The sequence below is a fragment of the Malaya genurostris genome, chromosome 2, assembly GCF_030247185.1.
Source record: "Malaya genurostris strain Urasoe2022 chromosome 2, Malgen_1.1, whole genome shotgun sequence".
In the NCBI taxonomy this organism is placed as follows: domain Eukaryota; kingdom Metazoa; phylum Arthropoda; class Insecta; order Diptera; family Culicidae; genus Malaya; species Malaya genurostris.
Genome location: NC_080571.1, coordinates 120743236 through 120770699, shown reverse-complemented (window position 1 = coordinate 120770699; position 27464 = coordinate 120743236). Strand labels below are relative to the sequence as shown.

The window sequence follows — 27464 nt, the reverse complement described above, 5'->3', positions numbered from 1 at the left end:
AGGAGGAAAGCCCTCATTTGATTATTTTTAGCCGGTTGGATATTTTATTTCTGTCATAAATCCAATTTATATTAGCCTGAATAATTACAACCATACAATGGTCCAGTTTGCTATTGGTATAATATTTCTATACCGACATTTGATTGTGCTTGCTTGGTGGTGAAATATGACCGTTTTGCCTATCTTAGTCACATACTGCTGCTGAAGGACTACTTTATTCATATCCGCTTGAAAATATATTTTAAAGACTAAGCCGTACGACATCGCCACTAGCAGTTTGAAGGCCTTTGTCCGCAAAGCCATTGATTCTATATTTGTATCGACTGGTTTACTCACACCACCTACCGCCATTAGCAAAAAATTGCAGCAAAGTTGTCATCATCACAGATTCAGCTTCGATTCAATCCACGGAATATACACACTAACCTTCACGTAAACTCCAGGAAAGCCGGCCTTTGCGCATTCGTAACCGTACGACACTATTCCGATCAAGTTGTAATAGTAGTACTGCCCGTTCGATGATCGCTGTTAAAAAAAAATATGAAATAATATAATCTTTATCAAATTCATGTAATTACTCTATATTTCAACTATTCTCCATGGCTCGCAAGGATGTGTCTTATGTTCAATTCAATTCAGTGTAAGAAATACAGTCAGTTCCCCAAGGAAGGAAACGGTTTTTTTTTATAGAAAATTAAAAATATTCTAATTTGCCGTTCAATTACGAAATCATATGCACGATGCAGTTGCTTATTCACCTCAGCGTTGTTAGAAATTTCAGTGTACGGAAGCGTTTGAGGTTGTCTTTCTGTGGACCCATGCAAAAGGTGTGAAATTATCATATCCGGTGGGAGCTAACATTATTAAACAATTGAAGTGCGTGAAAATGTAAAAAGAGACAATGCTAATGATATTCCAGTAATATGGCTAAACTGCGCTTTGAAGAAAGGTAGCAATTGGACCAATAAAATGTTCTCTTCTTAATCGACTTTTTGGGTGTGAGCCCAAGTTTAGCGTGCATGGTTGAGAAACTGTACCGATTTCGTTCATCGCACTGTCAAACATTCGATAAAAGTTAATAAAGAAGATTCCGTAGCTTGGAACTTTTCACACAGAATATTCATGCAGTGAAAATGCTCGAAATTACAAACGAAGCCCTATGAAGACGGCCAAGCAGATGTTTGAATCTGAATACATTGATTGAATGCTTGACACCAAGAATCGAAGCTTTCACGAAAAATTCGGAATATTCAGCGTTTTATTCCCACAAGGTACTCTGAAAAGCTTGACAGAACTCTATCTGAAAGGTGCCAGGTTATTATTAATAGTGGCGGTGACTACATTGTTTACTAATTGAATGCATCAAAGCCTTGTATTGCACTGGAATTAAAAATTGAAATTACTAGGCTCTCGTTACTTTCAAAATACTCCCGCCAGAGTTGGAGTTTGCGATGAAATTTTATGCACATCAGAGTGTAGCTGGTTCATGAATTTACGAGTTTTTTTATGAAATATAAAACATAATTTCAATACGAAAAACATAGAAAAATGAAACCACATCGAAACGGAACGCAATCAGATAAATAATGTTTGTAGTACATTTCTGGGCGATTAGATAAAGTGTTTCAAAAATCCAATTTTTTATTAATTGACAACTACTTTCAAAAATGTTAGAGATCAGAAATGGAACGAAAAAGTATAGTTTCTGCCATCAAATGATCACTGCATATCTACGAGCTCCGTTCGATTGATAACCCCTGTAATAACTTATAGCTAGCTACTCTTTACACAGCGGTTATGATTCATGCAACAAACTGAACTAGTCAGGGGATTCCCACAGTAGACGATATACTGTCCTCCAGCATGAGCAAACGATCGGATGTTTCCGCATCGTTGACTTGGCGATCATGGGTTTGTGAACGAAACCACATAATGCTTAGTTCGACATTTGTGCACTAACAGATATCCAGCAGCTCACATAGAATGCAATTTCTTGATTATATTGGTGGAATTAAAATTTTTACGAAAACATGTATTACTATGTATAAATATTTAGTGAACGTGTAACGCGTTTTTTATAACTTCGCCGAATATTCTTTCGGATGTCCTGTACTAAAACAGGAAGCGTCATTGTCTTTGTATTTTAATGCAATAATATAATCAATGTACAAATAACGCCTATTAAGTATTTTAATTGTGCTACTGCCGAAAAGAACAAACATCCATGCTCCATCCATAAACTCTCTTAAACTGTGTAATGTATACCAGTGAAAAAGCGTTTTTTCGCACATGAAGTACCATACTATGCAAGCTCGAACGCAAGTGCCCGAAGGCAGTTGCTGATCTTGACGATTAAATATTTTACTCACATTGAAAACTTTACTTGGATGTCTGCTCAAGCGTATCACAATAAAAAAATTAGTCAACTTCAACATTTAAAAAAAAACCTGCAACCCCCGCAAGATTTTCATTTTTAAAGCTAAGCCTACTGATTGCTCTTAGATTGTAGAAATGGTATCTAAGCAAGAGCTTCAGCAAATTTTTCTCGCGCATCACGAACATCCGAACTACTCGTACACCAAGTTGCCAATATTGTTGTGGCCAGATCAACTTTCACTAACGACCAGAAAGATTTTCGCAGATGGCAATCGAAAGCTGGAGGCCTCTAAAACGTCGAAAAGAGAGTCAATCTGTTTCAAACGAAATCTCAACCTATCCATCCGAAATGTCGCAAACAAGTGTCGTGCATAGAGCGACATTTCAATAATATTCAGTGAAATTTCAATTGAAACAAAACTGTAGAAAGTATGGGTCTTTACCTTAGCTTATCTCTTCCTGAGAAGAAGCAAGAGCACAGGACCAAGAGTTCTGCTTCGATTGGCTTGACAATTTGTCAAAACATTCTTGAAATGTTTTATTATGACAAAATACAAAGAAAAAATATGATTTTTCGAAAGTCTTAGACCCTACGCGTTCCCTAGAAAAACAAACTGTTTCTATCGATTTTATTGACAATAAACTTTAAACGCGTTTTTCTCGAAAGCAGGTTTTGAAAGTCCGTGTCTATCGTCATTCGAAAACTACTTCACATTTTTTTTTTCAAATTTTGCACACACTTTCTACATGTAAAATACTAGACCCCAACGTTTTCCTTTTCGTTTTTTGTTATTTTGGGGATTTTCATGAACAATTGCATTTTTGACTTAAAACAACCACAAAAATTTTAAGAAAAATAAAAAAAACGTGGTTTGGAAAAACATCTATTATAACTATGCTGCTTTGTTTATTTGACTTCTGCTTAGTTTGCGCTGAGATACGGTGGACACCGCAAATCATGATTTTTAAGAGGCGTCCTCAAAACTACTCCTCCAGCGATTTAAGTATTATTATGTATTTTTCCACGAAAAAATTACGAGATGTTGTTCAAATTATGCTTAGTATTATGCAAAACATTTGAATTTATAAAAAAAATCGCAAAAATAGTGTTTTCTTTTCAACCGTTAGATTTGCTGGATGTTAGGTACTGAATTACTCGATAAGCAGCTAGTGGAACAATAAGACCAATCGAGAAAGGCGCTTACCAACTGGAAGCTGGATCCTCCAAAACTAAGTAGACACTGATACAATCAGTAAAATAGTTAGTTTTAAGTAATTTTAAAAAGGTCTTGACATCTTAGAGTTAACACAGTGTGCCTTATAAATATGCGATTGAATAAAAAAGGATCTCTTGATCGGTCTTATATCGTTTTCGCTTGACGCCAAACCTAACCCAGTTTCCACCCTAACTGCTGTCAAACCGTTTGTTTGAAGCTAGTTTCGAACCTGGTTTCAACATTGTTGAACTGGAAATCGAATCAGTTTCGAACCTGGTTTTTATATCAGGTTTGCTCAGACCCCCGTTGCTAAAAGCGGAACCAACACAGTTTCGTTAGAAGTGTTTGTTTGATGAAACTACCCTAAGTCAGTTTCAGTTTTCTCAAGCGAGAACGACATTATTGTCCACATACTGCTTTCGATTTTTATTCGATTTCGACTCAACAGTAACTCAGAGACGGAACATTTTTTTGCATGATTAAATAGTTCATCGATAATTATTTAATTTCGATACAGAAACGAATTCAAGATTCGGATCAAATAGAGGTTTCAACCTTAAGGTCATTCACCTATTCGAACCAGAAAAACATTTTGACTCTATGTGAGGGGGCTGAGAATCGAACAGGCAGGTTGCGCGAAAGGCATCGACTTACCCATCACGCTATAGCCGTCCCCAAGGTAAACCATTTGTTTTACACGAATCGAGAGACCAATTCAACTCAAGACGGAGAAGAATGTATTTTACCCACTTTTTTCAAATCATTGAAACTCGGAAAACGTTTACTGTTTTATAATGGACATCAAGAATTTGCACTTAGATTTTTGTTAATACGCGTTGTTCTAGCGAGTTATAGGTATATATATAATTCATTCAGAATGACTGTTCTTCTTCTTCATTCAAACAAGATTATGCAACCAAACCCCGACTTTTTCGAATTTCATATCGAAATATCTCGAGCTACTACTAGGAGAAATATTGCTATGAGAAAATTTATTATTTTCGATCTATAAAAATATATTGAATAACTACTTTTTAATAAAAACTTCAACTTTAACAAAAGCCTTCAAATTGTCATAGCTGCAGTGGTTGAAAAAAATCAAAATTTTGAAAATCGCGACTGAAAATTTTCACAAGCGATTTTTAGACAAAAAAAATTATCGATCAGAAAACTCACTGCAGAAAAGTTCAGTACCGGTTTTTTTGATAACTCGATTCTCTTACCTTACCTTACCTAACAGCTATAGTCCTGGGGTGTCCTTTGCTGTATCAAGAATACACCTCCACATAACTTGGTCCATGGCTGCTCGTCGCCAGCCACTCAAGGCACGGATGCTTCGGAGATCCCGCTCCACTTGATAGATCCACCTTGCTCGCTGCGCTCCTCTTCTTCTTGTACCAGTCGGATTGGATTCAAGAACCGTTTTCACTGGGCTGTCGTCCGACATCCTCATGACATGCCCAGCCCATCGTTGTCGTCCGATTTAAGCTGTCCGTACGATGGGTGGTTCTCCTAGCAGCTGTTGCAATTCGTGATTCATACGCCGTCTCCCCGTTTCGTCTTCCATCTGCACTCCGCCATAGATGGTCCTCAGTACCCTTCTTTCGAAAACACTAAGGGCGCGTTGGTCCTCTGCCAACATAGTCCAGGTCTCGTGGCCATAGAGAACAACCGGTCTAATGAGCGTTTTGTAGATGGTCAATTTCGAGCGTTGGCGTACTTTCCTCGATCGAAGGGTTTTTCTGAGTCCAAAATACGCACGATTTCCTGCCAAAATACGTCTCTGAATTTCTCTGCTGGTTTCATTATCGACGGTCACCAGTGAGCCCAAATACACGAACTCGTCAACCACCTCGATATCGTCACCGTCTTGTGCTTCGCAATTCAGATGCTCGTCATAGTACTGCTTCCACCTGTCGATCACCTCACGTTCGTTCGTGAAAAGGTTACCACTGGTATCTCTGCACATTTCAGCCTGTGGCGCGTAGCCTCTACGTGAGCGGTTCACCTTCTCATAGAACTTCCGAGTGTCATTTGCGCGGTGCAGCTGTTTTATTGCTTCGCGATCATGGTTTTCCTGGTGGCGCTTTTTCCTCCGGAAAACCGTATTCTGTTTGTTCCGTGCCTGTCTGTATCGTTCCTCGTTCACTCTCGTGCGGTGTTGCAGCATTCTCGTCCCTGCTGCATTCTTCTCTTCGACCAACTGCTGACAGTCGCCGTCAAACCAGTCATTTCCTCGATTCGACAACCTCGTACCTGCAGCAATGCTACTCACGGCGGACCTTATATTCCTCCAGCCGACTTCAAGAGTCGCCGCACCAAGCTGCTCTTCCGTTGGTATCACTAGCTCCAGTTGTTGCGCGTATTCCTCTGCAGTACGAACGCTACGTAGCTGCTCGAGATTGAGTCCCGGCGTTCCTGTGCGACGGGTATTGTGCACCGTCGATAGTTTTGAGCGCCTACAAACAGCGGCAATGTAGTGGTCAGAATCAATGTTGGCACTGCGGTAGGTGCGGACATTGATGACGTCGGAGAAGAATCGCCCGTCGATGAGAACATGGTCGATTTGATTTTCCGTATGTTGATCAGGTGATCTCCAGGTGGCCTTGTGGATATCTTTGCGGGGGAAGAAGGTGCTTCGAACTACCATTCCTCAGGAGGCTGCAAAGTTGGCCGTTGCTTGTTGCCACATGCAGCCTCTCCAGCCCGATCACAGGTCTGTACATTGCCTCCCGGCCTACCTAAGGATTCATGTCGCCGATGACGAGTTTTAAATCCCGCCGTGGACAGCTGTCAAAGATTCGTTCCAGCTGCGCGTAAAACGCTTCCTTCTCGTCTCATGTGGGCAGTGCACGTTGATGATGCTGTATTTGAAGAAACGGCCCTCCATCTTCAATACGCACATCCTATCACTGATTGGCTTCCACCCAAACACGCGCTGGCGCATCTTGCCCAACACTACAAATCCCGTACCTAGAACACTGGTTCTACCATAGCTCTGGTAGAAGGTAGCCGCTCGATGCCCTCTTTCCACACCTACTGTCCCGTCCATCAAAGTTCATGCAGTGGAACGACATCGAAGCCGCGGATTTGAAGCTCATCATGCAGCATTCGGTCGTAACTCGATTCTCACTGAAACTGATTTCGCTTGCAAAAAAATCACTAGCGAACATTCTGCTCGATGATATTTAAGAAAAAGGTTCGCACATTGAATATATCTAATATGATTCTCGAACAGAAGATTTTTGGGAAATTAATTTTCGTAGCTGTTAAGAACGCAACGTCGATCGACGGCTCCAGTCCACCCCTGCGTAAAAACACCAGAAGAAACGCCGTCCACACCCGTCGACTGACAGGGGGATCGGCTGTCGAAATGTCAAAGGATGTTGACGAAAGACGGGAAGAAGAAAACGAAAAGTAAAAGAAGAAGAAATGAAAAGTAAAAGTGCACGCTTTCAAGCCGGAAAAAATTGAATTTTGATCTACTTAAAACTATATAATTTAAAACTTAACCTAATCGTGTTGAACTAAAACTTAAAGACTAAGGTAAAATTTCTAAAACTTATTATTCTAATGATAAAAAGTAAAATTTGTTATATCTGAAGGTTCAGGAATAGAAATCAAGCCAGTTCTTCGTTGAATTGTTGGTCGATAGAGAAAATACACTGCAGTAAGTTATTCCTATTTATAAATACGAATTTACATAAAAATCCTTCCCTTTTCTAGAAATTTTGTAACTCTTAAATAAAAGATTTCACGAAACGCAGATACAATTTTTTTATCGCCAACAAATTTACAAAATTTTGCATTTCTGCAAACGGAATGGCAAGCAACAGTTCTCAAATGAGACGATCCGCGAGCAACAAAGGTAGTGCAACCAATATTGATGAGGCGGCTATGAGCAGTAAAAACTCGACGATACCGGTTCACCCGGAGGCCACGAAGCAGTCGGATAATGTCATCCAGTCAAACCAGCTGGAGGCGACAGTGCCGGTGAAGGTAATCCGACAGAAAAGTTGGGCTCAGTCGGCGGTCGACGCTGCTCGCGATCCAAATCAAAAGGTAATCGTTACCAAAGCGGTGAGTAGCGCAAGAGGAGCCACTCCGAAAATTATAAAAACATCTGATACCCTATTGATAAATAAAGGCAAGACCGAACCAGTCAATGTCAAGAGCCAAAACGATGCACTCGTTAGGCGAAATCCCGTTCGTCGCGTTCGCGAAACCCGAGTCAGTAGTTGCGGTCTGTGTGATGAGCCCGATAACGTAAAAATGGTACAGTGCGACGATTGTGATTTGTGGTACCATTTCGCGTGCGTCGACGTTAGCCAGTCAATTGAGCAAATAAGTTGGTGCTGCCCCAGATGCACCAGTGTGATTGATATTAACACCCCTAGTGCAAAACTAACCGATACAGATGTACATGTGAGCCGTGAGAATGCCTGCAAGCAGAATCCACCCCCCAACGTCTCCGTTTCGTCTAAGTCAATTGGGAAATCAAGTACATGTAGTGAAAAAAGGAAAATCAAGCTACAACTTGAAAGGCTTGAGGAGGAGAGAAAGTGTCAACTGCAATATTTGGAACGGAAATACAACTTGTTGGAGGAATTGGAGAGTGAAACCTCATCGTTGATGAGCAACTCGGATCAGCTGGCGAAGGTGCAACAATGGATAGAAGATACCGAAGAATGCGGCGATGACTCAGGTCTCGTGGATATAGAGCCAGATGATACTCAAGTACTACCTAAATCGCAAGAACCCCGAGGACTCGGTAAAGTGCCCCGCAAGTCACTGGAAAATTATGTCGATGTGGAACTAACACAATCAGTTAACAAACTGCTTAGCACCGAACACGAAGTGCGGTCTTCGGTAAATAATTTGGCGAAAAACAGTTTCGTAAATCCTCACTCAATGGTATACCCTCTTCCGAGCCAACCTGCGGGCACGCTGAATCCTGAACGCGGACTGACGGATGCTAGAAAAACTACGGAACCACGAGTAACGATAGTCGGAATGCAGGCACAGCGGTCTGAAAGAATCAGATGTCCCGTGTGGCAGGATAGGATCTTCGATCAGCGTTCCCAATCGCGAGGTTCGATAGAACAACAATATGTAAACCAACAGCAACTTCATATGGAAGCGTATCCGAATGCTAGCTCGAATATACGTTCGCGCCCCGCGAATCAAAGAGAGACCGGAACCATCTCTAATGGCTTGAATTTTTTTCCTGGACAGAGATCCACCCCAGTACCCCAATCGCGACAAAGAATAACACCGCCTGTGACCGGAATCGAAAGCGAGGATGCTACGTATACGCTAAATCGAAGCCAGCTGGCTGCTAGACAAGCTGTATCGAAAGATCTGCCATAGTTTAGTGGTAACCCCGAGGATTGGCCGCTTTTTTTCTCTATGTTCAACTCATCGACACAACTCTGTGGTTTCTCGAGCGAGGAAAACATGCTCAGGTTGCGGAAATGCCTAAAAGGAAAGGCATTGGAAGCGGTCAAATGTCGATTACTTCACCCATCGAACGTACAAGGAGTTATGACTACACTCAAGATGCTGTACGGAAGGCCGGAGGCCATCATACAAGCAATTGTCAGAAAAATTAGATCTCTGCCGTCTCCTAATATCGAAAAACTAGATACCGTAATCCAGTTTGCGCTTAGTGTTGAAAATCTTGTTGCGACAGTAGAAGCCTGCGATATTGCCGATTTCTTATATAACGCTTCGTTGAGGTGGAACGACTGCCGCCAACGTTAAAGCTAGATTGGGCAAGAAGCTGCCGTGACAATCCTACTCCAAACCTCTTGGACTTCAGCGTGTGGTTACGGTGTATTGCCGAGGATGCAAGCGTCGTTTCGGTCTCCGTATGCAGCGATTACCGTTCAAGAGCAACGAAGAAAGACGGCTTTCTGAATCTCCACTCCGAGGAGGAACGTCATCCAGTAGGTAAACTACAGATAACACAGACAGACCAGCAATCCTTCGTTTCAAAAAAATGTGTGGCCTGTAAAGGGAGTTGTTCAACTTTAGCGCAGTGTAAACGTTTCAAGGAGCTCAGCTATGATTCAAAATGGGCAGTAGTGCGGGATTTCAAAATCTGTCGGAAGTGTTTACGGAAGCATAATGGTCCGTGCAAGCAGAAAAAGGTGTGTGGTGTTGACGGTTGTTCGTATCTCCATAATCCACTCCTTCACAATGAAACTAAGCATACATCAGCTAGGACTACCGATACTCCGTGAGCTCAATGCAATCAAGCAACCAACACCAGCTGTAACGTGCATCAAGGTCAGTCAGAAATTCTCTTCAGGATTGTACCAGTCATTCTTCGGGGTCCATCGAAGACGTTACGTACTTACGCATTTGTAGACGACGGTTCAGAGCTCACGCTTATGGAGCAGAGTTTAGCTGACGAAATAGGAATCCAAGGGCCAACACAATCGCTATGTTTGCGATGGACCGGAGGTACGAACAGAATGGAAGCCATGTCTCAAAGGGTTGAATTTCAGATCTCAAGTGCGTCAAATTCCTCAAAAACGTTTACTCTTCGCGAAGTGCATACTGTCAGTGATTTACAAATGCGGCCGCAGACGCTCGTCATGTCCGAGATGCAAGCTAAGTACCATCATCTAAAAGATTTGCCGATCGAATCGTATCGAGATATCAGTCCACGACTTCTTATCGGCCTTGACCACGCTGAGTTAGGAAATGTCTTGAAATGCCGCGAAGGAAAAGCAAACGAACCCATAGCGGTTAAAACTCGTTTAGGATGGATGGTCTACGGAAACTGTTCGAGAACGAAGGCCGGCGATTGTGTAAATCATCACAGCGTTCGACTCTGCCAATGTGAAACCAAACCGAATGAAGATCTGGACGAGGCCATCAAACAATACTTCTCGTTGGAGAGCCTCGGTGTCAGCAAACCAGAAAGTATGCTATTATTCTACGACCACCGAAGGGCGGAAGAGTTGTTGCAAACACTGACCAAGTGCGCAAACGGGCGTTACGAATCGGGCCTTCTATGGCGATATGATAACGTCAGGCTTCCAGATAGCAAGCAGATGGCACTGAGACGATATCAATGTCTCGAAAGGCGTATGCAAAAGGATACCCATCTAGCACAAGCGCTAAAGGCGAAAATCGACGATTACGTAACGAAAGGCTACGTCAGAAAACTTACCGCAGATGAATTAGAGGAACCACATGACCGAATCTGGTATCTTCCAATGTTCCCGGTAGTGAATCATAACAAACCCGGTAAGATAAGACTAGTCTGGGATGCAGCCGCGACTTCATACGGAATTTCTTTGAACTCAGTGCTGCTGAAAAGGCCTGACAACTTGACGTCACTTCTATCTGTCTTGATTCGCTTTCGGGAGTTCCGTGTGGCTGTCTCCGGGGACATTAGAGAAATGTACCACCAAGTTCAAATGAGACCTGCAGACCAGCAATGCCAACGTTTTTTCTGGAGAGAAAACGAATCTGACAAATACCCTAGCATCTACGTTATGCAAGTCATGTCCTTCGGAGCATGCTGCTCTCCAAGTACCGCTCAATTTGTTAAAAACACCCACGCAAAGCAGTTCGAGCATGACTACCCAGAAGCCGTGAACGCGATAATTTACCAGCACTACGTTGACGACATGTTGATTAGCGCTGAGACGATCGATAGGACCACTCAATTAGCAGCTGAGGTAAAAAAGATCCATGCATCCGGAGGCTTCGAAATGCGAAACTGGGTCTCAAATTCACCGGACGTCGTAGATGCACTAAAAAGTGAAAAGACTAACGAAAAGAGCTTGTGTATTGGCGAAACGGGTACCACCGAAAAGGTTCTGGGAATGTGGTGGGATACTGCAGAAGATTGCTTCACGTACAAACTATCTACCCGTCACGATCCAGATCTGTTATCCGGAAGGAAACGGCCGACAAAGCGTGAGATCTTGCGGACGTTAATGATGGTTTTTGACCCGCTCGGATTAATCGGTCATTTTATGATGTTCCTTCGCACCCTTTTACAGGAGATTTGGCGGGCATGCATTGATTGGGACGAGCATATCCACGACTCACATTTCGAGAAGTGGCTCATATGGTTACGTATTCTCCCCAAGGTTTCTGATCTGAAGATATCAAGATGTTATCGGGTTTTCACTTCAGCTGAGGAAACCACCGAAGTCGAAATGCATACCTTTGTAGACGCCAGTGAAAATGGGTTCTCGGCGGTAGTCTACCTACGATACCAACAAGGGCACACAGTGGAATGTGCATTAGCTGGAGCAAAAACCAGAGTAGCACCGTTGAAATTTTTATCCATACCACGTTCGGAATTACAAGCCGCTATAATCGGCGTTAGACTAGCAGATACAATGCTGCGTTCTCTCTCGATTACCATTCGAAAACGCTACTTCTGGACAGATTCCAGAGACGTTATGTGCTGGCTTCACTCGGATCATCGAAGGTACAGTCAATATGTCGCGGTGAGAATCAGCGAAATTCTGGAAACGTCGAACCTCCGTGAATGGCGTTGGGTTTCATCGAAACTCAACGTGGCTGATGAAGGAACTAAATGGAAAGGCGCGTCCTGTTTGAACAGTTCAAGCCGATGGTTCATCGGACCCGAGTTCCTCTGGAAAATGAAAGAAGAATGGCCAGCTCCCTTGCAGTTCGTTGGAGCCACACATACGGAAATCCGCCCACACCTACAACTCCATTTCAAAGTCCCTGAACCGCTGATTGATGTGGACAGATTCAGTCGATGGCCAATACTTCTGAAGACTACTGCTTACGTGTTCAGAGCCAGTCGGAACATGCAACGATCGATACGAAACATCGCTAGAATCAACGGATCCCTTACACGCGAGGAAATACTTGATGCTGAATGTTACTTATACCGAATTGCTCAGGAAAGCGTTTACAGTGACGAGATCGCTACTACGTCTGTGAACTCAAGCAAACTTTCGAAAAGGAATTTTGCAAAGGGCAGTCCTCTAGCCGCGCTCCGTTTATTTATTGATGAGAAGGGAGTTCTAAGACATCAAGGACGAACGGGTGCTTGCAAGTTTATCAGCAGCAGTGTCGCAAACCCAATCATCCTTCCTAGAAGTCATGGCGTAACCAAATTGCTAATAAAGAATGTCCACGAGCGATTTCTTCATCAAAACCATGCGACCGCGATAAATGAGCTGAGACAGCATTACTACATTCCTCGATTGAAAGTCGTCTACAAATCGATCCGCAACAGTTGTCAATTCTGTAAAAACGAACGCGCTCGGCCGCTAGCGCCTTTGATGAGCGACCTGCCACCGTCACGCCTCGCTGCCTACAGTCGACCTTTTAGTCACATGGGGGTGGATTACTTTGGGCCAATGACAGTATCTGTCGGTCGCCGATCGGAAAAACGCTGGGGGGTTATAGCCACTTGCTTGACTGTACGGGCCATCCATTTGGAAGTCGCTCACTCACTCACTACTGACTCGTGTATTATGGCTCTACGCAACGTGATTGCTAGAAGAGGAATTCCAAATGCTATTTATAGCGACCGCGGTACAAACTTTGTGGGCGCTAATAAAGAATTGAGGACGCAGTTCGACCAGTTAGACTACGATAAGATATCAGCTGTATTCGTCACATCCCACACAACATGGAGCTTCATTCCGCCCATGTCGCCTCATATGGGTGGAGCGTGGGAGAGACTAATACGCACGGTCAAGCAAAATCTAGACAGGTTACTCCCAAATCGTTCGCCAACAGATGAAACACTACGGAACATACTGATTGAAGTGGAGCACATCGTTAACTCAAGGCCGTTAACTGAAATCCCGCTTGACAATGACCAATCTCCAGTTCTAACTCCCAACCATTTCATCATTGGGTCGTCCAACGGACTGCTTCCTTGGACCTGCTTCGACGATAATCCTGCGCGACTGAAGCAAAATTGGCGTCTATCGCAGAGTGTAGCGAACCAGTTTTGGAAGCAATGGTTACGCGACTATCTTCCCTCTCTGACTCGCAGGGCGAAATGGATCGAGGAAGTAAAACCGATTAAAATCAACGACATTGTGGTTATCGTCGACGAGAGGTTCCCTCGCAACTGTTGGCCAAAAGGACGTGTCATAGCGACCAAAGTAGCATCAGACGGACAAGTTAGGTCGGCAACCGTGCAAACCACCAATGGGGTATACGAGCGGCCGGCCGTCAAGCTCGCGGTTCTCGACGTTGACGTACGAGAGAATACATCTCAGAAGGATCTTCGATGCATTGAAGAGGGGAGTGTTAAGAACGCAACGTCGATCGACGGCTCCAGTCCACCCCTGCGTAAAAACACCAGAAGAAACGCCGTCCACACCCGTCGACTGACAGGGGGATCGGCTGTCGAAATGTCAAAGGATGTTGACGAAAGACGGGAAGAAGAAAACGAAAAGTAAAAGAAGAAGAAATGAAAAGTAAAAGTGCACGCTTTCAAGCCGGAAAAAATTGAATTTTGATCTACTTAAAACTATATAATTTAAAACTTAACCTAATCGTGTTGAACTAAAACTTAAAGACTAAGGTAAAATTTCTAAAACTTATTATTCTAATGATAAAAAGTAAAATTTGTTATATCTGAAGGTTCAGGAATAGAAATCAAGCCAGTTCTTCGTTGAATTGTTGGTCGATAGAGAAAATACACTGCAGTAAGTTATTCCTATTTATAAATACGAATTTACATAAAAATCCTTCCCTTTTCTAGAACCTTTCCGAAAATATTCAGTGGGTGGTTGATAAGTGGATCAATAGTGGTAATCTATTTGAAATTTATTCGGCACTACATCATTAATAAAAGCAGCAGGTTCTGTGATTGATAATAGTTGTATAGTGGTTTTCAGCTGGACATAGAATGCGACGGAATCGGCTGTTGGATTGAGGCCAATTGCATTTCAACTGGTAAAATTCCTTAGCGACAATTGTTATTTCATTGTTCATCGAAAGCATCAACAAATGTATATCTGTCAAAGACGACCAACTTTTTAGAGTAGACAAATAGCACAATCGAATAAAGCACGAGGTTTTGAAAACCAAGGCGTCGATTAATACAAAATATAAATGAAAAGGGAACATACTAAGCACAAAATAACCATTATGTACGATTCAGACTCTTCTTTTGTCACAGCCAATCTCCGTCACCGGCACCGTCAATATTAATTACATGCATTCTTATGGAGCCATTCACACGTAACGTCACCGTCACGGAACGTCTTGAAGGACGGAGCGTGTGAACGTTCCGGTAAAGAAAGTATTAAACTAATTTTGACGGAAGCTGACGTTTCGGTGACGGTGACGGAAGGACGCGGATCGTCTGAATCGTACATTATGCCAAATAAATAGCACACGCTTAAAAAATCCGTGCAAGTTTTAGCCGTAATCTGCCACATACGCATTATCGATATGAATTCATTATGACTGAAGTTTTCCTAATAATAAATAAAAAAATAGTCATTGTAACGGTCAATTTAAAAAAAAAAATTCTGGCTTGTGGTCTCGAAGGGGTTGAATCGATGCGAATGACAGTTTCGCTATCTTTGCGGCATTTTGTCGCTATCTTATCGCATCGCAATCTTTTCTAGCCGACAGTGAAAATCACTATAATGATAATAAAATCACAAAGCATGTTATTCAGATGATTAAAACTATTAGCCATGGTATGCCATTTAGTTTGAATAACGTATGCAGAAGGAACATGAGCATAGACTACCGCTATGCCTATTCAAACGCGCCATTCAAACACTGCGCCTACATTGTGCTTGAGACTTGCTGACGATGCTGCGCTCCTTCTATGAGTCAAATTCACCCTAAATAGCATTTTATTGGGTTTAATCTAAATAGTGCAGTGTAATCAGCCAGCTGGAATGGAAACAGCCTTTCGTCGCTATAATCACTATTTCCAATGTGTCAAAAATATGTTTGCTCATACAGGGTGATTTTTTAAGAGCTTGAGAACTTTTTTAAACAATAAAACGCATAAAATTTGCAAAATCTCATCGGTTCTTTATTTTAAACGTTAGATTGGTACATGACATTTACTTTTTGAAGATAATTTCATTTAAATGTTGACCGCGGCTGCGTCTTAGGTGGTCCATTCGGAAAGTCCAATTTTGGGCAACTTTTTCGAGCATTTCGGTCGGAATAGCCCGAATTTCTTCGGAAATGTTGTCTTCCAAAGCTGGAATAGTTACTGGCTTATTTCTGTAGACTTTAGACTTGACGTAGCCCCACAAAAAATAGTCTAAAGGCGTCAAATCGCATGATCTTGGTGGCCAACTTACCGGTCCATTTCTTGAGATGAATTGTTCTCCGAAGTTTTCCCTCAAAATGGCCATAGAATCGCGAGCTGTGTGGCATGTAGCGCCATCTTGTTGAAACCACATGTCAACCAAGTTCAGTTCTTCCATTTTTGGCAACAAAAAGTTTGTTAGCATCGAACGATAGCGATCGCCATTCACTGTAACGTTGCGTCCAACAGCATCTTTGAAAAAATACGGTCCAATGATTCCACCAGCGTACAAACCACACCAAACAGTGCATTTTTCGGGATGCATGGGCAGTTCTTGAACGGCTTCTGGTTGCTCTTCACTCCAAATGCGGCAATTTTGCTTATTTACGTAGCCATTCAACCAGAAATGAGCCTCATCGCTGAACAAAATTTGTCGATAAAAAAGCGGACTTTCCGAATGGACCACCTAAGACGCAGCCGCGGTCAACATTTAAATGAAATTATCTTCAAAAAGTAAATGTCATGTACCAATCTAACGTTTAAAATAAAGAACCGATGAGATTTTGCAAATTTTATGCGTTTTATTGTTTAAAAAAGTTCTCAAGCTCTTAAAAAATCACCCTGTATTAACCACCCTATGTGCATCGAAAATATTGCAGTCATTATTTCTTTTTTTTTTAAGAAAACATAATAATTAAATCTTGCACAAAGCACTTCGGTGTCGAACTGAGCGTAGAGGAAATTTAGTATCGAAGTGTCATCGGAGATTCTTCTCTCTTTTGATTATCTCTTTAGCGATATTTCTTTGGGTGAAAATTCGTCATCAAATTTCTCTGACACAAAGAATCACTTGTGAACTTCGAGGTTTAAAGTTTCGCGGATGCTCGTTTCATGAAAGAAAATATCGGAAGTGCTTTTATCAGTCACTGAGTTTTTTCTGAAAACCTGTTGAACTGATTTTTTCCCGAGTGATAGTAAAATGAACTTTTTCTGATCATGATTTTCTCAACAGTGCTTAGCTGTTACGTTCTATTTTGAAAAGCACTTTCAAGAAATAAATTATTATATAGTTTTAAACAGAGATAGATCTGTTAAATATCATAGATTGTATATTTGAACAAATTCTATTCGATTGAATCCAACACTTTTAGGAAACATGAAAATTACGCATGAGGTACATTTAAACAAACCGTATTTTCCTCGCGGCAACAAACTATTACATACATTAATATTTTATGTCGCTATTAAATTGAATTGTGAAAACTGTAAACGATTAATATTAACATGCATTTTTTTATGTAAACTTAAGTGATTTCCGCTCCATTTATGTGCATCTATTGGCAGACAAATCCAAATCATTTTTATGTTTTTGTTATGTGCAATTTTTCCATCGCCCGGACGCATATTTCATAATAGTAAATCAATTGCACACTACTCACCTGCGGCAACATCAACGGGCCTCCACTGTCGCCTTGGCAAGCATCCTTGCCACCCTGGGGAAAACCCGCGCATAGTACTTTATCATCGAATATCTGATCGGGAAAGTACAGCTTGTAGTTGAATGCACACTGATCCGTTGGTAAAACGATCACCTGAACTTCCTGCAGTCGATTTGCGGTGGGGCCACGAAAGGTGGTCGTACCCCAACCGGCAACGAACGGTGAGTAATATGTCAAATCGAAAGAGCGAATTGCTTCCTCTACCGGCAGACAGATTGGTTTGATTGAGTCAGAAAGTGGGACATTTCTCTGTAAACGGATCAGAGCAACGTCATTCTGGATCGTTTTCTCATTGTACTGCTCATGAATGAAGGTGCGATCGACGTAAATATCTACAGGATTTGCTCCGTCATTGTCGGATGTGATATCATACTCTCCGAGCCGTACGAAATACAGTAGATTTTGAATGCAATGTGCGGCACTCAGCACGTGTCTAATGGTAATTAGTGTACCACCACAAAGAAATTTTGGACCGGCCGTGAGATCAAATGAGTTCGACCGGTATCCCAACGCTGCTACCCAAGGCCATGCGCCAAGCTGAGCATCTACGCCACCAACAACACGCGCATGAGATGCGTTGGACATTCCACACCGGTCGATGGGATTTGTTGGTAGTTTGTATTGCTGTCCTGTTTGCTGTGAAACGGTGCTACTCAATATCGGAGCGTCAGTTGCTCTGCTCGGTTGCACATTTGAAGAGAAGAAAAACATGCCAGAAGAAGTGCTGGTGGTGGTGGTTTGTTGTGAGAATCTAAGACCAGGACAGCATACCTAAAATAGATAGATTATCACTTTTGCTTGTTTACCGGAATAATTCGAACCGCATACCATCTGTGAGACATCTCGATTTCCGCAAATACTTTGCAGAACGTAACTTTCTACATTGGGATCACGCTTCTGAGAATTTAGAAATAGAAGACGCATGATGACATCACAATTGAGGTACGATATACAATTGCCGGGCTGTCCATCAGGAGTAATACAGGCATCATCTGCATATTGGAAAACAAAATAAATTGGTCATCGTCATTCTGTGATGAGTAATCAGTGCATTACCTAGGCTATCGAAACGAGAAAAAGGAGTTAAGATCTCTCAGATCAATGCATGGACAACCGTTGAACAGTTGCCGGGGTAATGGGCGCGGATTTATGTTAGTGGTCGTTGAAGTGCCAGTTTGCGAATTGGGAGGACAAATGACCGGTACCGGTGGACAGTTTGTGGAAGTTGGGAAAGTATTCGAGGTAGTCCCCGCAGTAGGCAAAGTCGGCAGAGGAGAAACGTTCGTTACTGTGGTAATCGGTGGAAGTGAGGTTAGTGTGCTACCAGGGAGAGTGCTTATAGGAATCGGCGTTGTGAAGGTTACGGTCGGGAATAGCGACGAAGTGATAGTTGAGGTTAGATTAGGTGTAGAAATAGTTTGCGTTGTTTGAGATGTGATACTAGAAGTACCGGTTGAAGTAGAAAATGTGGTACTAGTCAGCGGCAGCGAGGTTACGGTTTGAGTATTTGAAGAAGTAGTGTTTGACGTTGATGATGAGCTTGTTGGTAGCGTTGTTAGGAATGTGGTCGATGTAATCGGCAGTAAGGTTATTGGTAAGGTGCTAATTGTTGTGCTTTGACTGGCACCACTGGTTGTTGTCGCTGAACCAGTCGTTCCTGTGCTGAACGTAAGCGGCGGCGAAGTTGTACCAATCGACGATGTTGTCAAAGGTATAAACGTGAACGGAGATGTCGTCGAAGAAGGGAACGTGAATCCGTTTGGTAGCGTGATGTAGGGAAATGGAGTCGTCGTCTTAAAATGCAACAGACAAATGCCTTTCCATTGTTCTAATTTAGTAATCCATGGGAAAAGTAGCAGCTTCCAACAGATATCAGCAAGTGACATAACTGGATAATTTCACACACTTTTCACCCGCGTTACACGACCAATCGTTTGCAACTAGCCGGTCACCGAACATGACAACACCTAATAAATGCAAAACTCACTCATTCATCAACGGTAACTGAATGTACTAAAAAAGGGCGGGAAAACTAAATAAAAACTCAATATCACGAATAGTTGACTTTTTTTCGCGTCATTGAAATAGTTGTATAACAATAACTTTAAAAACATCAGTGATATTTTAAATAAACTAAAAAAAACATGAATTTATAGTTGTCCAATTACAATTTTTGAAAGAAAACTGCATAACTAGCAAAAACAGTGTTTGTTCGAGGTGGTACTAGCAATGATTATCGCCTATCCAGTGAATATTTGATGTTTACTAGAGCATAAAGTTTATGATCATGATGCAGCACTGAACTCGTGATGTGGTTTTACAACGGTCGTGCATTACAAATATTTAAAAAAAACGACACGGTTAACCAGTAACGAAAGTTCATGGTCAATGGTTTAGTCCATTATATTTCCAGTAAATAAATAATACAATTGGTGTCCTATTTTATGTAACTTGAATAGTCAATGACACTAAAAATGACTTATGGTTTAATAACTTACTCACTTTGTCCATATACCAGAATAATATGCGATGCAATCAAAATTGAACCAGAAATAAACATTTTCTTCGCAACGAACTTTGAATAGTAACAGTAATCTCAAACTATCGGATTATCCTCACATTTAGTCCATTCACGCCAAACTAGTGTCAAATACTGTAAAGAGTGATATCGTGTCGAGTTGAGCAATGCTGTGCAGTTTTGCAAATTGCTACATACACAATCAATGTTTGTTAATGTATAATCAGTTGGTTTTTTTTCTGTTGAGGAATATTATCACATTACCAGCAATTATCGAGTACCTCGACGACAAACTATTTGCAATTACGTGATTTATTGTGATTCTGTGTTCCCACTAATTTTATTGTTAAAAAAAGTGATGAATCAACGGTAGGTGATGAATGAAATCTATATTTTATGTTTTACTTCTGTGTATTAATATAAAAGTGATTTGCAAATTTTTAGTAGAAAATTCTTTTAACCTTATGAATCGAGACTGGGAATTGAACCAACATAGGATATTGCCATTTTCTTTACACTTTAATGCGACGGACTTTTTCAACAAAAAAAATTCTGGATTCAGGCGTATTTTCGATCTTAGCGTCCTAGGCGACCGTCTAAGCCAGGGGTTTCCTAACTATTTTGGGTCATGAACCCCTTTACTAAAATTAACTTAGGCCTCAGACCCCCATCAACAAACTCCTTTGAAAATTCAATTTCTTGCTTTCTTAATATTGATGTAAAATACTTACCAATTTCTGCGGATGGTCAAATAAACACAACTTTTTTAGGGTAAATATTTGAAATTACATCAATTGTTTCATTAACTTTTCGTTTGAGTGTTTGAACAGAATGATTTTACAAGGATAAATTTTTTAATATTACCATTTAATTCATGATATTTGTATAGTGACGTGATATACTTATAACAGAATTAAATGGTAATATTAAAAAATTTATCATTGTAACAATTGTTTGATATAATAGGGGGTCGATTTCTAGACCTCGTCGACCCCCATAGTCCGTTTTCGTTTACGTCGACCCCCACAAAAGGGATATCAACCCCAAGGGGTCTATATCGACCACTTTGGGATCCTCTGGTCTAAGCCTTTATCGGGCCCTGCTAAGGTAATGTAAATAATAATAATGCTTTTAAATCACCTTTTCGTCGCCAGTGAAAATATTTAAAAAAATTTGTTGAACGAAAAATCTTTTTTCTGCTACAATTTTGTTGTTTAATATTTTTCCAAAAAAATTATGTATGAGATACTTATAGGGTTCATTTGAAACCATCGTTTTACTGAAAGTAGTATGTTGCTACGTTTTGGCGTTTAAGAGTTTTCGATTTTTTGTAAGGGAGTTTGAACACTAATTTAAATGAATTAAAAACATAAAACCTTCCAGATTTTCAGATTGCCTAGATACTTTCTTTATTTTATGACCTTTGAAAACCGTATAAGATCTGGCAACTGTTGAATATTTGACGAAAAACGTGATTAATCCACCTAGCAGTGAGATGATACCTTTTTTATCAATTCGCATGTGTTTTTTGCATGAATATTCTTCGGTGTTTAAGTTTTCATTACATTATTTTAATGACCTTCGTTTTAAGCGACAATTGGAGATTGTTATCACTCATTACTCTGTAATGTCGAAACTGCAAATACAATCGAATTTAAATCTTGAAGTGTGATAATCGATTAAACATGCCATGATATGTAAGTTCCACTTTAGAGTTTACGGTAATTTAAGGTACTTCCAGAGCCGGTATTCAGGAACCAGCATAACCCAAACCGATTCATATGGCCAAATGACGAATAAATTACAGTTTTGAGTACAACTTTGAAGCTTAATTGGATAAAATTCAATAATTTTTGTATGTATGTATAAAACTAATTAATTTTGTATATAAGTTTAATTCATTATGAATTTTTGTTTCTGAAATTTGATTAGGCTTTTTTGAGAAAACGATTGAGCTTTGAGAAACGATTATATACTGGAACCGGAATTTTTAAATCGGTATGGCCGAAGTCAGATAAATTCACCTGAATAGCTGTATAGTTTACATTTGTTTCAAAATATTTGAAAATCAGTGAAGACATCTTTGAGAAATCATAGCATGAATTAAATTTTAGGTGCCTTCTGAATCGACAACTGAATACCACTAAAACTGAAAAAAGTTAATTTTTTTTATCGACTATCTAAATCTGCTAACCCGATAAACCTGATTAATTTATGTGGAATAGACATTTTTATTTCAATCACCCTGTATCCCCGAAACCGGAAGTTGGATCTGACTGAAGAGCAAGATGTTTAAAAGAATCTTGAAACTTTTCATTTGCATCTTAGATGATTCTTAGATTTCATTTGAATCTTAGATCGGTTCAGCCATCTACGAGAAGAATGAGTTACACAATTTTGATTTCGTTTCATATATCATCCTGTAGTTCTGGAACCAGAGGTCGGAACCAAACATAATTCAGGAACTTTGTTTGGGAGTATACGAATTTTCGTATGAATCTGAATTTGTAGAAAAGAAATTTTCAGAGAAAATTGAGTGAAATTATTTGTCACACACGCATTTGCTGATCTCGACGAACTGATTCGAATGGTATATGGATGTTATGTTCTTCCAGCATTTATTGCTGTAAATAGTTTAAAACAATATAATTTAAAAAAAATCTGCCATCATCTGGTTTATATATGTCATATTCGAACGATTATGTTGCCAAAAACGAGCCGTGCTAAAATCGGTCCGAGGCAAATTGTCATGAAAAAGGATGCTGTACACAGTCTTTTTGGGACTTAGAAACAATTGTATGTAACAGAATAGAAAATCGTGTTTTCCGTTGCTCCCAAGCATTGCTTTGTCATACAGCGCTCAAAATTCCTACTGCTGGAATAGGGGGAAAAGTCGTTTACACAAAAATTTCGATATCTCCGTTAAAAATGGACGGATTTTAACAATCTATGGCTTGTAGAATAGGTATTATCGAGCGGAATCTAAGTCTGAAAACATATTCTGTTTTCAAGGTCAATTGTGACAGATACTGTCAAAAAACTGAAAATTTTGACATAAAACTTCGAATAACTCAAAAAGTAAACATCCGATCTCAAAACCATTCAATAGCGTTTTGGGTGACGAAGAGACCTTTCATTTGCGACTAGTTTGATCAAAATCGGTCCAGCCATCTCTGAGATCTCGACCTCTTAGTTGACAACACACATACAGACACACACACATACACACACACAGACATTTGCTCAGTTCGTCGAGCTGAATCGATTGGTATATGTCATTCGGCCCTCCGGGCCTCGGAAAAATTTTCGAAAGTTTGAGCGAATTCTATACCTATTTTTATATATATAAAAAAAGGTAAAAACAATCATAACTTTTGAATTGTAGCTTATATTGGAAACCTTAGTTGAGCAAAACTGTGCGCAATAATTGGCTTTATAAATCTTCGAAAGAAAATTTTCTGGTACAACTATTCACAAAAAAGTTAGAACTAAAAAAGTTTTTTTTTTAATGCCGCCCTATACGAATAAAAATTTATTACCGTTACCATGATTTTTTAATCATGAAATCATGAGCCGTGCCTTCTTATGAAATTTCATGAGCAAAATGATTGATATCATGAAAATTTTCATGAAAGATGTGTTATTATTCATAACATCAATCGTTTTGATCATGAAATCATGACTTATTGTTCATGTTAGACATGATTCATGATTTCATGATGTTTAATCATGGTACCGGTAATGGATTTTTACCCATGTACTTTTACTCCGAAAAATTGATGTAACGCAATCAAATGAAGAGATAGCAAGATGGCTTCTTCAGTAAAGTTGCTCAAAATAAAATTTCCTGCAACTTTGCAGTGAAATGCATTAATTTTTTAATTCAATGAAGAATGTTAGGTTTTAGATTTGAATCCAAACATGGACCATCCTAATGTCCTTTTACATCAGAATATGCGCCGGTTGAATACAAATAAATTTTACGAAGACACCAACTACAAAAAAAAGTCCTTTAACGATATAAACTACAAAAAATAATATTAAACAGCGAGAATATTTTTGTCTCGCTAATTCCCGTTTCGGACCACTGTGCACTGGTTACCCTTTAATATCGGAATCGGATGTCGGATCCGGATTTTATAGCAACCTGAAAGACCCTAAGGCCTTCCATTTGAGTCAAAGCATGTGAATTGTATTCAATTTAACTATTCCTGAAAAACCGAAATGAGTAATTTTTTGTACCTTTAGACCACTATTTCCGGTATTCCCGCGGAATCGGAAATCAAGGACCAGTATAGCTGAAGCTAGTTCGTTTGGTCATCAACCAGCAAGACCTATATATTGCACAGTTTTTTTTTTACGTTACGCATCGTTACATTAAATGACAGATACAAATTTTCAACATACTTCCCTCGACAATTCAGAAACTGGAAAATTATTTCAGATAGAATTTCATTGCAATCTATGAGACCATAGAGCCTTCCATTTGAACATAGCACGTTCCATTTCTCTGAGAAATCGAAATGTTCCATTCCGATAAATCTGGGACCGGAGGCATTTCGTTGGGCCATCAAGTAACAAGAACTACACATTGAAATAGTCCTTAGTACAGTTTCGTAGTTTTTACGTCCTTTGCATCGTTCCTTAAAAGGCTATTGGAAATTGTTACATTCTTCACCGTGAGTCGGATTCGGATGAGATTTCATAGCAATCCATGAAATAATAAGATTTTTTATTTGAATCGAATATTGTGAAAATCGGTCTCACCGTCTTCGATAAACGGAATAAGTTCCATTTTAGAGTTTTCAACCATTATTTCCGGTACTTCCAGAACCGGGAATCGGTGAAATTTAATCCGGATTCCGTAGTATGTCTGCTACTGGTATGTGATATTGGTAATAGACGGTTCTGCGGTTGATAAAAATGTTATGATAAGTGCGACCGAAAGAATAAAAGAATGTCAAAGGATTTAAATTTATTTAAAAAAAAATAAACATACATATAAACACTAATATCATGCTAATGGTGTAGTGATGTCGGTTATAGCAATAATAATAATAATAATAATCCTACATGTTTTATGTTGCTAATTCATGCTGTTTAGCTTGACTTACATATGTAAAAGTAACAGAAACGCTGGATCGCTTCGTTTGTTAGATTTCATTTAATTGGTTTAAACGAAATAGAGCATGAGATAATAAGTCTAGGTTTAACTAGGTTCAAAATTGTTCCATCATCATCTTAATCCGGTTTCGGAAGTATTGATCATCTTAATCCGGTTTCGGAAGTATATGTCCATGTATGTAAACTGCAAAAAAAACTCACAGACTTTTCTTCAAGGTAGCCAAATCGTTTTTCACAAACTTATAGGTTCGAAGGAACCTTACAGTTTCATACGAAATTTCTAAATTTGTTGTGGATACTACTTCCGGTTCCGGAACTACAGGCTAAACAGGATTTGAGGATTTTGTTAGATTAAGTCCGAACAAGCTTTCTTTTTTCTATTCAATGAACAGTTATTTGATATATTATTTCTGATCTCAGAAGTAATATGATAAAGGCATCATTATACCACCAGGTGTTTTTTTTTTGTTTCAATTATAGAGGTTTTAACCTTCAGGTCATTCACCTCTTCGGACCAGAAAAACTTTCTGACCCTATGTGCGGGGTTGGGAATCGAACCCAGGTGGGCTGCATGAAAGGCATCGACTAACCCATCACGCTATACCCGTCCCCGACCACCACCAAGTGGATTAAAACAGGTTTTTAAGATATGTGTCCTCGATCTCGAAAATCTCAGCAGAAGCGGCAGGACTTACAAATACTTACAACTTACAAATTAAGTCACCGATTTTCATAAACTAAGACTAAGTGAATTACATCTTCGCCTTCGTAGTTCCGGGATTATTATTATTACTACGAATTTCTAATACTAGAAAAAACATTAAGTCAGGGTGCTACATTATGATGCGAAACGTAAACCTTCTGTTTCCATACACTTCGCAACCGGCTGTACATGACTATTGCATGGCTAGAGCTACTATCATACGGACACTAAGAATCCTTCCAACCAAGACTCATACATACTACATCTGAGTTATTGGACCTTCTCTGCAACGTTCATATGTTGCATGTTGCTTGCGTTATACAACAAGAACACTTTTTCTAGTGGTACATCAAATCCTTGGACAAGATATTGCGCTACGATGTAATTCACAAAAGTGTTAACATAATAAGGTCAAACATTATATCTGCCCAACGGCTCAAGTTGAACTGCAATGAGGTACTATCAATTTAATTTCAATTGCGCTACTTTTTTTAACGAAGACGAAACGTACAGAAAACTTGAATGTGGCTATGACAGTTTTTGATAGCCACTTAACTGCTAGACTGGTCCAGTCAGGAAAAACATAACGATGAAATTAATCCTCTATTGCAGTGGTTCCCAACCTTTCTATATCGCGGACCCCTTTGAACTCATAATAGTGGCCGCAGAATCTCCACATTGAAAATAAATTTTGTACCCGTGGAATATTTACACTCTATTTCGAAAATTACAAAATATAAACGAAAAATGATAACACGATAATTCTATTGCTTTAAAATCGTTTTTACATTGAATTTGTAGTAACACAAAAACACGTACGACTAGAAACAATCACTAAAAAAAATTGGTGTTCATAAAAATGACTTGGGGCCCTCAAAAACTATTTCGCGGACCCTCAGGGCTTTAATGAACTTCAACCCTATGTTAGAACATGAACATTAAATACTTAAACTCTAGAGGCTGACTAAAAGTAAATTGGTACACACAAAATGACCTATAATTCGTGATTCAATACTCGAGTCAATTAACGGTTGTATTACAGTAGTTTTATTGAAACTTCAATATTACAGCATTACGTAGTTATATTTCTTCAGTTCGAACGAGATCTCGAAGCTTCTGATGGAGTTAATTAGCGCCTGCATAGTATAAATGGATACGGAATCAACGTATTTCTTTCATTTTACCCGCATTTGTTGGATGTCCCTGACAGCTCCGCCGCTTCGTAGAAGTTGCTACTTTGAAATTGTTTAATATTTTTCTATTAGTGGGAATTCCCGGTAATACGGAAGCTTCATTAGCTTGAAGACAAATTCGATCTTATTGGCTGCATATCACTCCAGAACTACATTGGAGTAGTGGCAGCAGGCCAAATTATACCAAAAAAAATTTTCACGTGCGAATGAACAGGAATACAAGCTTTTTCAGGCATTCTTCGATGTCATCGTCGAGGATTTTACGAATGGTTTCGTTTGTACGCCACAACTGCAACTCGTTTGTAAACAACCCACTGCACAGTGATACTATATCAAAACCCTAAATACTCGAAAAGTTCCTGTTTAATAGCTTCGCATCAATATATTTAGATCACCTAATATGTTCCCTTTTTGATATTATATAAAACAACACTCGATTCACCTAAAGTGAAATAATGCCTTTCCAATGTGGCTTTTCGGTCAATTTGTTTGTTTTTATCAAATATTAACTTTGCGATGCCGGTTAACGTTTCGAAAGTCCATTTCATCATCTTCAGGGTAAAACGACACAAAATATTCTT

The 27464-nt window shown here is 39.9% G+C and overlaps 2 protein-coding genes across 2 annotated transcripts in view; both read right to left on the bottom strand.

Moving 5' to 3' along the window:
• Positions 1-18315, bottom strand: part of LOC131428788 (uncharacterized) — a 40241-nt gene extending 21926 nt beyond the window's left edge. Inside the window, exons 1-3 of the mRNA XM_058592833.1 lie at positions 18174-18315; positions 17286-18116; positions 384-525 (exon numbers count right to left, since the gene is read on the bottom strand). Coding sequence (XP_058448816.1) covers positions 384-525; positions 17286-18116; positions 18174-18269 — 1069 coding nt within the window. The 5' untranslated portion in view covers positions 18270-18315. The remainder of the gene's footprint in view (positions 1-383; positions 526-17285; positions 18117-18173) is intronic.
• A 91-nt stretch (positions 18316-18406) lies between these two features.
• LOC131428787 (mucin-2-like) lies at positions 18407-19231 on the bottom strand. Its single transcript, XM_058592832.1, has one exon. The coding sequence runs from the start codon at positions 19229-19231 to the stop codon at positions 18407-18409; it is 825 nt and encodes a 274-aa protein (XP_058448815.1).
• Positions 19232-27464: the final 8233 nt, after the last annotated feature.

What these genes read in the sequence shown, in the direction of transcription:
- LOC131428787 (XM_058592832.1), bottom strand. Translation starts at nt 19,231, where the DNA reads ATGTCACTTGCTGATATCTGTTGGAAGCTGCTACTTTTCCCATGGATT.